At 32.0% G+C, this 15,723-nt stretch overlaps 1 protein-coding gene across 2 annotated transcripts in view; it reads right to left on the bottom strand.

Annotated features, from left to right (window-relative positions):
- Window positions 1-15,723, bottom strand: part of Girdin (protein girdin) — a 245,079-nt gene that overhangs the window by 26,505 nt on the left and 202,851 nt on the right. For both annotated transcript variants that reach the window (XM_089093322.1, XM_089093323.1), the window contains exons 21-22: window positions 5,449-5,622; window positions 4,115-4,450 (exon numbers count right to left, since the gene is read on the bottom strand). In XM_089093322.1, the coding sequence (XP_088949448.1) occupies window positions 4,115-4,450; window positions 5,449-5,622 (510 nt within the window). The remainder of the gene's footprint in view (window positions 1-4,114; window positions 4,451-5,448; window positions 5,623-15,723) is intronic.

Raw genomic sequence — 15,723 nt, 5'->3', positions numbered from 1 at the left:
TCTGCCAGGTAAAAAAGGGGGAAAGGACACATAAGTGCTATCAAAGCTAAAAAAAAATTCCAATTCTTAAGATAGAGGGCTGAAAACCTCTTAATGAGGGTTTTCGATCATGATGACTACAAATACTACAATGATATGCTTTTCGTTTTAATCCACCGCCCTTTTTGGGGTTTTCGAAGGTCTTTTTTTTCAAAATTTCCATAAATTTGTTTTCATCATTACTTTTTAATTTTCAGTTTAATATTGATAAGAGTGTTAATGAAAGCTTTATCCAGGGGGGGGGGGTTCATTTTATAATACATCAATATCGTAAGACAAATTTTTTCCAAATTCTAGAGAATTTTATTTCTAATTCATTTGAGAAATAAAATTTCTCAAATGAATTAAAATCATGTGGTAAAGTTGTATTTTTATATAAAATGATCTAATTTTAAACGGGGAAGTGCTGGCAGATTAAAAGTTTGAAATTTTTTATAGTTTGATATTGCTGGCAGTTTGATATGGCAGTTTGGTTTGATAGTTTGATATTGCTGGCAGATTGAAAGTTTAATATTTTTATAGTTTGATATTGTATTTTTATATAAAATGATCTGATTTTAAATGGGGAAGTGCTGACAGATTAAAGGTTTTCTAATTCCTTTAAGAACTTCTATTTCTCAAATGAATTAGAAATAAAATTTCTCTAGGAGTTGGAAAAAAATGTTAAGGAATTTCAATAGGAGTTGGAAAATGTTTAAGGAAACATAGAGCTTTTTGGAAGGGAGCGAAGTGGAATTCCACTGTCTTGAGAAAAATTGTCCCTATTGTTTCTAAGTGTGTTTGTTTGTTGGAAAAAATTAATAATAATGCATATAAACAAATTTTTGATGCTTTTTTGAAAGTAATTTTTGTCCCCCCCCCCTCCGGGGATACTGGCCTGACAGAAATTGCTGAATCCATGTCATATGGCGATTATTGATAATTTATAAAAATTTGACAAATATTACGAAAATTTAATCAAAACACATTTTAATTTTCAGCTATTATGGGTCTTCGTTTGCTCTTTACTAGGTTGCAGCAATCGCTGCAACCGCGATCAATACTTTAACAAGCAGTAATACGTATATAGGAACGCTGTCGCTCCCAAGGAAAACACTTTTTCATTCCATTCATCAAACTTTTAATCTGCCAGCACTTCCTCATGTAAAATTAGATAATTTATCGATTATCAGATTAGATGTGGAGAAGAATTGAGAATTTTATGGTACCAAGGATAGTGAAAATGAAATCTAATATTTTGTATCAGCTGAGTGGAAATTTACACAGCCAAAAATACCTTGAAAAAATTAGGAAATGGTGGGAATTCAATTTAGAAGGAAACAGAAAAATGCCTTCGTCTTGGTGAACTTCCGATCCAATTCTGTTTCGGATCAGAGTTGTAAAATCTCACTAAGCGAAAGTATATTTGAAATAAATGCATGCTTTCTGTTTATGCTTTGTTGAAAATGTATTGTTGGTACTATTTTTTTTTTTTTTTGAAAATATCCAAGAGTTGTTCTTTTAACCAAAAATCCACCAGAATTCAAATAATAACGTCAACTGGTCCTTTGTTCCTTGACAAAATTCATTCTTTTCTGTCTTTAGAATTTAGCTCTATTCTATCCTTATAAAAACAATTTTTGGCTTTTCAAAAATAGTGGTCATTCCCATCAGTGAAACTAAAAATTTAATTAGTTGTTATTTTATAGAGATGGCGTCACGTTACCGACTAGTAACACCCCAATGAAGCAGCAATAGGACCGCCCTCTTTATAACACAGGGTGCATTCTGCGTCACAATCATAATTAATGGTGGTCAATTTTTTTTATTGAAATCTGTTCCACGTCGCGAAATTCAAAAACTTAGGTCCCGCCCATTAGTAATTTATGTTCCCTGTTGGTAAAATAATTTGTTTATTTTAACTTCTACTCGAGAGTTAAAGTAAAAATGGGCAGGGCATAATAAGTCTTAGCCGAATAGAAAGTTGACAAAATTATACGCAATTAATACACTTGGGGATAATAAATATTTTCTCATAAATATTGGTTGATATTTTTTACTCATGAAAGAAAATTAACATTGTATACTTCTAGAGATATATGTAGTGCCAAACACACTACTTGACCCCAAGTGAATTTATTAGCGTATCTTAAACAATATCTTCTGATATTAGCCACCTTCCGACTAAAATTTGACTGAACTAGAAGGATCTTCATTCATTTGGGTTGACACAAAATTTTTGAGGATTCTCGTTAATAACATTTTAAATCTGGGCCTCTTTGCTAGACCTACGCCTATCTTGGAAACAAAAAGTTAGGTAACGGTCGGTTACTTGGTAAGCCTAAAATAGTAAATTTTGAGTTTTTCTTACATCACTTGTGATGTAACATATTACCCAATGTGAGGGTTGCCTGAATCGATTGGATTTTAGGTCATCACTTGTCTCCAAGGACTTTGTGAATTCTTACCATTGTTTCGCATTTTCAAAATACACACTTAGATGTCACCGTACAGACCATCATTAGCGATGATTAAACACAAAAAAGACGGGTAGCCCCGCCCCCCAGAGTTTATCAATTATAATCACTCGACGTGGAATGCACCCCTAATGAACTCAATATTTTTCCTAAGAAACTAGGTTACTAGGCTAAAAGCTTTCCACTAAAAGAAAGAAAAGAATACAGAAAACTTCTAGAGATATTTGAAAATTTAGAATTATTGTTCATGAAATAATGTGATCTTTTTCTATCAAAAATATACTGTATATCTAAATTGGCTTTGAAACCCTTTTTTAAGCAAATGCATAGTTCTTACGCAAAACTATAACGTTTCATCTATTGAATAATTATATTATTTTTTTCCTCTCTGAGTATTTTTTATATAACTTATGTAATCTGCATAAGCAGCAAAATGTTTTTTTTTCTTTACAACATTAACGTCAAACTTGACACAATTTTTAACTTAATAAACTGGTCTTTTGCCTAAGATAGTAGCTTGACAATGCTTCTATCTATTTTAAGCCCTCACTTTCAATATTCGGGCAGAATATTCTTATTAGCATAGGATCCTAGTTTAACAAGAACATCTTGAACTCAACTGATAAAATCTAATAAAATTTTAAGAGTATACGACTCCAAATACAAGGACACATTATTAAGACCCCAATTAGCCGACTATATTAGAAATGTAAAGTGTCCTTTTAACACCGAAATTTCGACCTAGCTATTTCCAGTCTGAATTCCATTCCTCTATTACCTCAAGAAGATACAAAACAGGGAAAACAAGTTCTCGTCAGTCACCCATACTCAATGGATTGCCATATCGACCCCCACAAGGCAATCCCACCTGTTTCCTCTATAAGGATTTCATATAGTTTCTTCTTGCTCCATAATCTTTCTAGAGCCCTCTCAGGAAAAGCCGAAATATTGCAATTTTGTTTAATGATTTTTCCTTTGTCCATCACTTTGCATTAGTTCGACGTTTTTGAGTAGCTTGTTATTTAACCTATCAGTTCTGGGTGGGAAATATAATTCAATGAAAAATCTAACTCCACAAGTATTGAAGGAATGCGTGTTCTTTGTATTCAGTGCATTTTATTTACTTACAAAGTTTGAACATCACTCGTAGTTTTGGTCTATGGTCAATTTTTCTTTCAATACTAGCCAATTCTCCGTTTTTTTTTTTTCGTTTTTTTTTTTAATACACATGCAAAGAATCACGGGTGGTTTTAGGGAGTGGTTTTCAGGACACGCGCCCCCTCCCACCGCCAGAAGGTTGAAAGTTGAACTAATTACAGGGAAGGTGGGATGAAAAATATCAATTTTGGAGCCCAAGTTTCGTTGTTACCGCCCTGAACATTGATTCTATGTCCGTACCTACGAGAAACAATCCACTAAATGATCTTAAAAACAAGTTTCATAAAACCCATCACAACACTTTAAAAATATACAAAAAAATAGTTTAATAAAAATTCTATAATTCTCTTTTTGCAGCAAATAAAGCTTTCACCTATTCAACATCTAGTGACATTAACTTGCCCTCCTTTTTCAAATTGTTTTCTTAAACAAAATAGAGACAACTACAGGAACATACTTACATCGCATTTCCCAGAGAGTTTTGACAATTCAACACCAAGAGATGTAATTTGATCTCGACAATCACTTAAATCTCCCTGCATCTCCGTCTGTTTTAGCTTCAAGGAATTGTTATCCTGCTTTAAACTTTTATATTCTACTTGCAATCCCTTATATTCAGTTTTCATTCGTTCATTGGCTAAAAATAGTGTCCTAAAGTCATCCTTCAATCTTGAGTGTTCTGCTCTGAGATTTGCCAAAGAACGTGCATCCGATTGCAGTCGCTCTTTTTCATTATCTAAAGATGTACGAATCCGAGTCAATTCCTCCTCTCCTGAAGTCAGCTCTTTTATTTTATCCTAAAAGAAACAAAATGTAAAAAATACCCCATCATGAGGAAGAGGATACTCTCCTCCAAGTTTAGTGGGGAAAACAAGGACGTATCCAGAGGGAGGGGTGTAGGGAGAATGACCTCTCCCCCCATGATGTTTTTCCAATTCGTAAAAACGTAAAAAATGCATATTTGATGCGCTTTTTTTGTGTGACCCCTCCCCCAAAAAAAATTCTGGATATACCCTTGCGGAAGAACTTGTTTCCCAGCAAAAATAAAACACGGAATAATAAAATATTTTTTCGGTGTTTTCGTATATATATATATATATATATATATATATATATATATATATATATATATATATATATATATATATATATATATATATATACGAAAACAATTATATAATATTTATTATAATTATATTTATTATTTATATAATATTTATTATTTATATAATATTTATCAATTATACAATAATAAAATATTTTTTCGGTGTTTTCGTATATATATATATATATATATATATATATATATATATATATATATATATATATATATATATATATATATATATATATATATATATATATATATATATATATATATATATATATATATATATATATATATATATATATATATATATATATATATATATATATATATATAATCCTTTTGAAGATCAGGAAGCATTTTTGATTATATCAGGCCAAAAAATCTTGCTGATAAAGCGACTACGGTACAATCGAGGTTTCAGTGAATTTTCACCAAAGTCTGGTAATTTTTTAATCGTTTGTCTGTGTGATTTTCAACAGAAACCCAAGCAATCCCATCACAAAATGTAAAAATGATAATATTCAGAGACCATAGTAAAGAAAAATGTAGATGTAGGAAAAACAAAGGAAAGAAGACAAAAAAAGAAGAAGAGAGTGAGTGTGTGAATAAAAGACAGAGAAAGGAGAGAAAGAAAGAGAGAGAGTAGAAGGGAAAGTAAGGGTTAGAGGGAGAGCGTGTATGTACCTGAAGGGTTTTGCATTCCAATTTAGCCTCTTTATGGCTATTCTTCAAAGATTCTCTTTCAGCAGCCAGCTGCTCATATTCGCCAGCAAGCTGCTCATGTAGTCGCTGCAGCTGCTCTTGGTCGTTAACCATTTGCTCTAATCTACTTTGCAGTTCTTCCTGCTGCCGAGAAAGCTAATAAGAAATATCATTAAATTACTGAGCAATACATCAACATAGATATTACATCAATATAAATATTATATCTTAGATGAAACTACCACCTAAAACCTATTTAAGGACAATTTTGAGTTTTGAAGAGGAAAAGATTGTCCGATAATTTTATAGACAGCGCGGAAAATACCCCTTTTTTGCATTTTCACTAAAGAGCATAAACCCCTAAATGAGGATTTACAACTTAGAGACTTTTGGTTCCCAAAACTATCACCAAAATAATAGTATGTTTAAAAGTATTTAAAAGGGGCGTTTATCATAGTTTACTTACCGTTTTAATAACACTGACGTTTAACGTTAAAGAAAACAAACACAGGGTTATCTAAAAGTAGGTATACTCTATATGTCTATACGGTATACAAAAGTAAGTATATACACAATTTATCACTTATAAGCCCCTTATAAATCAAAGAGCGATTTTGACGCTTTGGCTAGAAAAGCCAGGTAGTTTAAATATTGGTTTTAACACTCATCAGAAAGCTGCAAGACATTCTAGCTCAGGCGAAAAATTCCTCAGCTTGAAAACGATTCCGTATCACAGTAGAGAGGACTTGCCTAGCACATGAGCACCACCTGGGAAGGGGGGTACCTTCCGCTGAGGAAAGGGAAAATACTAAAAAACTGTACTTTGAGACATATGACCCTGTAAATTTCTCCGGATCTTTCAATACCAAGTCACTTCCATTTTCATGAAGACATTACTACCTTTTGTCATGATTAAGTGCTTTCATTCTGGCGGCGTCCTTGAGATACAGAGCACTCAATTATGCGACGGATTCAGTTTCCATTGATCTTCATCTTCATGTTAGAACTTTCTTGCAAACAAGACATTACAAAATTTTCCGCTAACTTATTCAAATGTTTAAAAAGGGTTTAACTTTTTAATCTCAATTCTAAAATACTTTATATCAATACAAAATCATTCCAACGAAACATACTGTAAAAAAAAATCTAAGAAAAATGTGAGATTTTCAAATAGAGAAAGGATATTATACGAATATATATATATATATATATATATATATATATATATATAATCTCACTAATCAAGCACATGCAGTAAAATCCTCATTTTTTGAGTGACTTGGGAGTATTATATCACCTTTTTTAATTCATTTAAGTCCATCCACCATTCGCACTTCTAATCATGCAATCTTTAAATAGTGAGTCTTGCACTTACCTAAGTCCAGACGAAGAATACAGAACTAGTCTCTTAAGCAAATTCAAATTCCTCACAGCTAGGACATCACAGTTCAAAGAGATAACATATGGTACTGATCGGTAAACTTATTCGTCAAAGATCCAAATATGAACAATACATGATTAAAAAAAATTGTGAAAGCCAAGTGTATTTATTAATTTAGTAAGCTTTTATTATTATGATTTTAGGCCTTCGTTAAATAAAAGGTATACAGATAAGCTTAATTTCATATTTAATAGATTTTATTCGTTTACAAAAAGGTGACAAAGACTGACAAAAATTTAGCACTCATTGGCATGAAAGTACATAGGATAACATCCCCCCCCCTCTCCAAGCCTTTTTTTATCCCATAATTTTCTTTATTTTCGTATGACTTATCAGAAAAAAACGATAAATATTAAAGACCAACTTAGATGAATATAAACGTGACCATGCAAAGAGACGAAAATGTTTTTTATTGTCGTAACAATAATACTTACACTCACCTGACCCCCCCCCCCCCAAGCCTTAAAAAATGAAAAAAGAGGTGGAAAATGCCTTTAAAGAATGCCTTGGAAAACGAATGCTGAAGTTAATAGAAGTCCTTCTACTTGTCCCTCACAACGCAAGTGCTGGCAGCGCAAAAACTGTTCCACCCAGAAAAATTCTCCAGCGCTGCGCTTTATCTTCTTCACATAAAATTGTAATATGAAATGTGATGTATCTTCATAAATAAAATGTGTATGTTCAGTTAAGTTGGACGACCTCATCTTAATTCTTCTCTGAATCACAATATACAATTTTGGAACGTTTCTCTTTGAAAGTAAAAATTTTAATATGAAATGTGATGTATCTTCTTAAATAAAATGTGTATGTTCAGTTAAGTTGGACGACCTCATCTTAATTCCTCTCTGAATCACAATATACAATTTTGGAACGTTTCTCTTTGAAATTATTTATAAAACTGACCATAAGTCAATCTATTTCTTGTTTGCTTGCCTACCGTTTGTAATCGAGAACATCCAGACTATTCAGATCTACTACGGTTCCATTGGACTTGTGCAGTCAGTGATAAGTGCAAAGTTGATCTTTTCTTTTTTAATTTCTGAATTCTCTGCAACAGGTACATTCAAATATCTGATTTGCTACTAGTCTTTTACATCGCTCCACCACAAAGTTTTAGATAACTGTTGAGCCTTCTTTTGAAAAAGTCAACAGAGAAACTTTAAGGATAGTGTCCCCAGGAAGATCATTCCAAATCAAAGTGCAACGTGAAATGAAGCTGTTTTTCAAATTCTCTGTTTTCGGTACGGCAACGTTAAGATAATTGGGCCAAAATGTGTATCTTTGTGTCTGCCTTGGGGTAATGGGGGGAGGGGGACGATATGAGACAGATCTAGAGAAGGAGGTGAATTTATGTACTTGCAGAAAACACTCATCAACACTACATCAAACCCCTCACTAACAGAATAGAGAGAGCCATGGGGAACGACTCTTTTGCATGCAACTTCCTATTCTTTAAAAACTCCCTGTTTGCCCTATACCGGATCTTTTTAAATGTAGCCAACAACGTTTTCGGAGCCCCACCATACATTACTCGGTAGCCATAGTATGGGCAACCATACTTGGTAATTAGTCTGATGTATGGCTTGTAAAGTAGGATGATCGAACTGATTTTCGAGCTATTATTTTCACTGTCCTTGGCACTTCAAGCCTTTGTATAAAAAATTTGAATTGAACTATAATGTATTTTGGGACACACATTTGCTTGTGTATATCCAGAATAGCGTAATTTATGTCAAGTAATGATAAGAAGGCATAAAACCAGTAGCACGACACATTAGCATTGGTAATTTAAACAGAGCATTGTTAGATTCAATGCAAATGAGATGTGAAGCAATTTTAGAAGAAGAGGTGGAAAAAACTCATCACAGTTCCTTTTGAGATGTTGAACGGTATCATTGAAACTCTAGATTTAAAACATTTTTGTGCGACCTTCAACCTCCAAAAGAGACTTAATTTCTTCTCCAAAAAATTTGTTATGAGCAACAAAGGTATATGTGTACTAGTACTTTCTTAAAGAGATGAAACAAGTCTCAACCAGAACAAATTTTGAACAGAATTACTCCTTGCTAAAATTTGTTATGAGCAACAAAGGTATATGTGTACTAGTACTTTCTTAAAGAGATGAAACAAGTCTCAACCAGAACAAATTTTGAACAGAATTACTCCTTGCTAAAATTTGTTATGAGCAACAAAGGTTTATGTGTACTAGTACTTTCTTAAAGACATGAAACAAGTCTCAACCAGAACATATTTTGAACAGAATTATTCCTTGCTAAAATTTGTTACGAGCAACAAAGGTATATGTGTACTAGTACTTTCTTAAAGAGATGAAACAAGTTTCAACCAGAACATATTTTGAACAGAATTACTCCTTGCTAAAATTTTTTATGAGCAACAAAGGTATATGTGTACTAGTACTTTCTTAAAGACATGAAACAAGTCTCAACCAGAACAAATTTTGAACAGAATTACTCCTTGCTAAAATATGTTATGAGCAACAAAGGTATATGTGTACTAGTACTTTCTTAAAGACATGAAACAAGTCTCAACCAGAACAAATTTTGAACAGAATTACTCCTTGCTAAAATATGTTATGAGCAACAAAGGTATATGTGTACTAGTACTTTCTTAAAGACATGAAACAAGTCTCAACCAGAACAAATTTTGAACAGAATTACTCCTTGCTAAAATTTGTTATGAGCAACAAAGGTATATGTGTAGTAGTACTTTCTTAAAGAGATGAAAAAAGTCTCAACCAGAACAAAATTTGAACAGAATTACTCCTTGCTAAAATTTGTTATGAGCAACAAAGGTATATGTGTACTAGTACTTTCTTAAAGACATGAAACAAGTCTCAACCAGAACAAATTTTGAACAGAATTACTCCTTGCTAAAATTTGTTATGAGCAACAAAAGTATATGTGTACTAGTACTTTCTTAAAGAGATGAAACAAGTTTCAACCAGAACATACTTTGAACAGAATTACTCCTTGCTAAAATTTGTTATGAGCAACAAAGGTATATGTGTACTAGTACTTTCTTAAAGAGATGAAACAAGTCTCAACCAGAACAATTTTTGAACAGAATTACTCCTTGCTAAAATTTGTCATGAGCAACAAAGGTATATGTGTACTAGTACTTTCTTAAAGAGATGAAACAAGTCTCAACCAGAACAAATTTTGAACAGAATTACTCCTTGCTAAAATTTGTTATGAGCAACAAAGGTATATGTGTACTAGTACTTTTTAAAGACATGAAACAAGTCTCAACCAGAACAAATTTTGAACAGATTTACTCCTTGCTAAAATTTGTTATGAGCAACAAAGGTATATGTGTACTAGTACTTTCTTAAAGAGATGAAACAAGTCTCAACCAGAACAATTTTTGAAGAGAATTACTCCTTGCTAAAATTTGTCATGAGCAACAAAGGTATATGTGTACTAGTACTTTCTTAAAGACATGAAACAAGTCTCAACCAGAACAAATTTTGAACAGAATTACTCCTTGCTAAAATTTGTTATGAGCAACACAGGTATATATGTACTAGTACTTTCTTAAAGAGATGAAACAAGTCTCAACCAGAACAAATTTTGAACAGAATTACTCCTTGCTAAAATTTGTTATGAGCAACAAAGGTATATGTGTACTAGTACTTTCTTAAAGAGATGAAACAAGTCTCAACCAGAACAATTTTTGAACAGAATTACTCCTTGCTAAAATTTGTCATGAGCAACAAAGGTATATGTGTACTAGTACTTTCTTAAAGACATGAAACAAGTCTCAACCAGAACATATTTTGAACAGAATTACTCCTTGCTCAAATTTGTTATGAGCAACAAAGGTATATGTGTACTAGTACTTTCTTAAAGACATGAAACAAGTCTCAACAAGAACATATTTTGAACAGAATTACTCCTTGCTAAAATTTGTCATGAGCAACAAAGGTATATGTGTACTAGTACTTTCTTAAAGAGATGAAACAAGTCTCAACCAGAACAATTTTTGAACAGAATTACTCCTTGCTAAAATTTGTAATGAGCAACAAAGGTATATGTGTACTAGTACTTTCTTAAAGACATGAAACAAGTCTCAACCAGAACAAATTTTGAACAGAATTACTCCTTGCTAAAATTTGTTATGAGCAACAAAGGTATATGTGTACTAGTACTTTCTTAAAGACATGAAACAAGTCTCAACCAGAACAAATTTTGAACAGAATTACTCCTTGCTAAAATTTGTTATGAGCAACAAAGGTATATGTGTACTAGTACTTTGTTAAAGACATGAAACAAGTCTCAACCAGAACAAATTTTGAACAGAATTACTCCTTGCTAAAATTTGTTATGAGCAACAAAGGTATATGTGTACTAGTACTTTCTTAAAGAGATGAAACAAGTCTCAACCAGAACAATTTTTGAACAGAATTACTCCTTGCTAAAATTTGTCATGAGCAACAAAGGTATATGTGTACTAGTACTTTCTTAAAGACATGAAACAAGTCTCAACCAGAACATATTTTGAACAGAATTACTCCTTGCTAAAATTTGTTATGAGCAACAAAGGTATATGTGTACTAGTACTTTCTTAAAGACATGAAACAAGTTTCAACAAGAACATATTTTGAACAGAATTACTCCTTGCTAAAATTTGTCATGAGCAACAAAGGTATATGTGTACTAGTACTTTCTTAAAGAGATGAAACAAGTCTCAACCAGAACAATTTTTGAACAGAATTACTCCTTTCTAAAATTTGTCATGAGCAACAAAGGTATATGTGTACTAGTACTTTCTTAAAGACATGAAACAAGTCTCAACCAGAACATATTTTGAACAGAATTACTCCTTGCTAAAATTTGTTATGAGCAACAAAGGTATATGTGTACTAGTACTTTCTTAAAGACATGAAACAAGTCTCAACCAGAACATATTTTGAACAGAATTACTCCTTGCTAAAATTTGTAATGAGCAACAAAGGTATATGTGTACTAGTACTTTCTTAAAGACATGAAACAAGTCTCAACCAGAACAAATTTTGAACAGAATTACTCCTTGCTAAAATTTGTTATGAGCAACAAAGGTATATGTGTACTAGTACTTTCTTAAAGAGATGAAACAAGTCTCAACAAGAACATATTTTGAACAGAATTACTCCTTGCTAAAATTTGTTATGAGCAACAAAGGTATATGTGTACTAGTACTTTCTTAAAGAGATGAAACAAGTCTCAACCAGAACATATTTTGAACAAAATTACTCCTTGCTAAAATTTGTTATGAGCAACAAAGGTATATGTGTACTAGTACTTTCTTAAAGACATGAAACAAGTCTCAACCAGAACAAATTTTGAACAGAATTACTCCTTGCTAAAATTTGTTATGAGCAACAAAGGTATATGTGTACTAGTACTTTCTTAAAGACATGAAACAAGTCTCAACCAGAACAAATTTTGAACAGAATTACTCCTTGCTAAAATTTGTTATGAGCAAAAAAGGTATATGTGTACTAGTACTTTCTTAAAGAGATGAAACAAGTTTCAACCAGAACATATTTTGAACAGAATTACTCCTTGCTAAAATTTGTTATGAGCAACAAAGGTATATGTGTACTAGTACTTTCTTAAAGAGATGAAACAAGTCTCAACCAGAACAAATTTTGAACAGAATTACTCCTTGCTAAAATTTGTAATGAGCAACAAAGGTATATGTGTACTAGTACTTTGTTAAAGACATGAAACAAGTCTCAACCAGAACAAATTTTGAACAGAATTACTCCTTGCTAAAATTTGTTATGAGCAACAAAGGTATATGTGTACTAGTACTTTCTTAAAGACATGAAACAAGTCTCAACAAGAACATATTTTGAACAGAATTACTCCTTGCTAAAATTTGTTATGAGCAACAAAGGTATATGTGTACTAGTACTTTCTTAAAGAGATGAAACAAGTCTCAACCAGAACAATTTTTGAACAGAATTACTCCTTGCTAAAATTTGTCATGAGCAACAAAGGTATATGTGTACTAGTACTTTCTTAAAGACATGAAACAAGTCTCAACCAGAACAAATTTTGAACAGAATTACTCCTTGCTCAAATTTGTTATGAGCAACAAAGGTATATGTGTACTAGTACTTTCTTAAAGAGATGAAACAAGTCTCAACCAGAACATATTTTGAACAGAATTGCTCCTTGCTAAAAATTTGTCATGAGCAACAAAGGTATATGTGTACTAGTACTTTCTTAAAGACATGAAACAAGTCTCAACCAGAACATATTTTCAACAGAATTACTCCTTGCTAAAATTTGTTATGAGCAACAAAGGTATATGTGTACTAGTACTTTCTTAAAGACATGAAACAAGTCTCAACCAGAACATATTTTGAACAGAATTACACCTTGCTAAAATTTGTTATGAGCAACAAAGGTATATGTGTACTAGTACTTTCTTAAAGAGATGAAACAAGTCTCAACCAGAATATATTTTGAACAGAATTGCTCCTTGCTAAAAATTTGTCATGAGCAACAAAGGTATATGTGTACTAGTACTTTCTTAAAGACATGAAACAAGTCTCAACCAGAACAAATTTTGAACAGAATTACTCCTTGCTAAAATTTGTTATGAGCAACAAAGGTATATGTGTACTAGTACTTTCTTAAAGAGATGAAATAAGTCTCAACCAGAACATATTTTGAACAGAATTGCTCCTTGCTAAAATTTGTCATGAGCAACAAAGGTATATTTGTACTAGTACTTTCTTAAAGACATGAAACAAGTCTCAGCCAGAACATATTTTGAACAGAATTACTCCTTGCTAAAATTTGTCATGAGCAACAAAGGTATATGTGTACTAGTACTTTCTTAAAGACATGAAACAAGTCTCAACCAGAACATATTTTGAACAGAATTACTCCTTGCTAAAATTTGTTATGAACAACAAAGGTATATGTGTACTAGTACTTTCTTAAAGAGATGAAACAAGTCTCAACCAGAACATATTTTGAACAGAATTGCTCCTTGCTAAAATTTGTCATGAGCAACAAAGGTATATGTGTACTAGTACTTTCTTAAAGACATGAAACAAGTCTCAACCAGAACATATTTTGAACAGAATTACTCCTTGCTAAAATTTGTCATGAGCAACAAAGGTATATGTGTACTAGTACTTTCTTAAAGACATGAAACAAGTCTCAACCAGAACAAATTTTGAACAGAATTACTCCTTGCTAAAATTTGTTATGAGCAACAAAGGTATATGTGTACTAGTACTTTCTTAAAGAGATGAAATAAGTCTCAACCAGAATATATTTTGAACAGAATTGCTCCTTGCTAAAAATTTGTCATGAGCAACAAAGGTATATGTGTACTAGTACTTTCTTAAAGACATGAAACAAGTCTCAACCAGAACATATTTTGAACAGAATTACTCCTTGCTAAAATTTGTCATGAGCAACAAAGGTATATGTGTACTAGTACTTTCTTAAAGACATGAAACAAGTCTCAACCAGAACATATTTTGAACAGAATTCCTCCTTGCTAAAATTTGTTATGAGCAACAAAGGTATATTTGTACTAGTACTTTCTTAAAGAGATGAAACAAGTCTCAACCAGAACATATTTTGAACAGAATTGCTCCTTGCTAAAATTTGTCATGAGCAACAAAGGTATATGTGTACTAGTACTTTCTTAAAGACATGAAACAAGTCTCAACCAGAACAAATTTTGAACAGAATTACTCCTTGCTAAAATTTGTTATGAGCAACAAAGGTATATGTGTACTAGTACTTTCTTAAAGACATGAAACAAGTCTCAACAAGAACATATTTTGAACAGAATTACTCCTTGCTAAAATTTGTTATGAGCAACAAAGGTATATGTGTACTAGTACTTTCTTAAAGAGATGAAACAAGTCTCAACCAGAACAATTTTTGAACAGAATTACTAGTTGCTAAAATTTGTCATGAGCAACAAAGGTATATGTGTACTAGTACTTTCTTAAAGACATGAAACAAGTCTCAACCAGAACAAATTTTGAACAGAATTACTCCTTGCTAAAATTTGTTATGAGCAACAAAGGTATATGTGTACTAGTACTTTCTTAAAGAGATGAAACAAGTCTCAACCAGAACATATTTTGAACAGAATTTCTCCTTGCTAAAATTTGTCATGAGCAACAAAGGTATATGTGTACTAGTACTTTCTTAAAGACATGAAACAAGTCTCAACCAGAACATATTTTCAACAGAATTACTCCTTGCTAAAATTTGTTATGAGCAACAAAGGTATATGTGTACTAGTACTTTCTTAAAGACATGAAACAAGTCTCAACCAGAACATATTTTGAACAGAATTACTCCTTGCTAAAATTTGTTATGAGCAACAAAGGTATATGTGTACTAGTACGTTCTTAAAGAGATGAAACAAGTCTCAACCAGAACATATTTTGAACAGAATTGCTCCTTGCTAAAATTTGTCATGAGCAACAAAGGTATATGTGTACTAGTACTTTCTTAAAGACATGAAACAAGTCTCAACCAGAACAAATTTTGAACAGAATTACTCCTTGCTAAAATTTGTTATGGGCAACAAAGGTATATGTGTACTAGTACTTTCTTAAAGAGATGAAACAAGTCTCAACCAGAACAATTTTTGAACAGAATTACTCCTTGCTAAAATTTGTCATGAGCAACAAAGGTATATGTGTACTAGTACTTTCTTAAAGAGATGAAACAAGTCTCAACCAGAACAAATTTTTAACATAATTACTCCTTGCTAAAATTTGTTATGAGCAACAAAGGTATATGTGTACTAGTACTTTCTTAAAG

The sequence above is a fragment of the Artemia sp. Qi Xiang Cuo genome, chromosome 8, assembly GCF_049724085.1.
Source record: "Artemia sp. Qi Xiang Cuo chromosome 8, ASM4972408v1, whole genome shotgun sequence".
In the NCBI taxonomy this organism is placed as follows: Eukaryota; Metazoa; Arthropoda; class Branchiopoda; order Anostraca; family Artemiidae; genus Artemia; species Artemia sp. Qi Xiang Cuo.
This window is presented reverse-complemented; position numbering and strand designations above follow the sequence as displayed.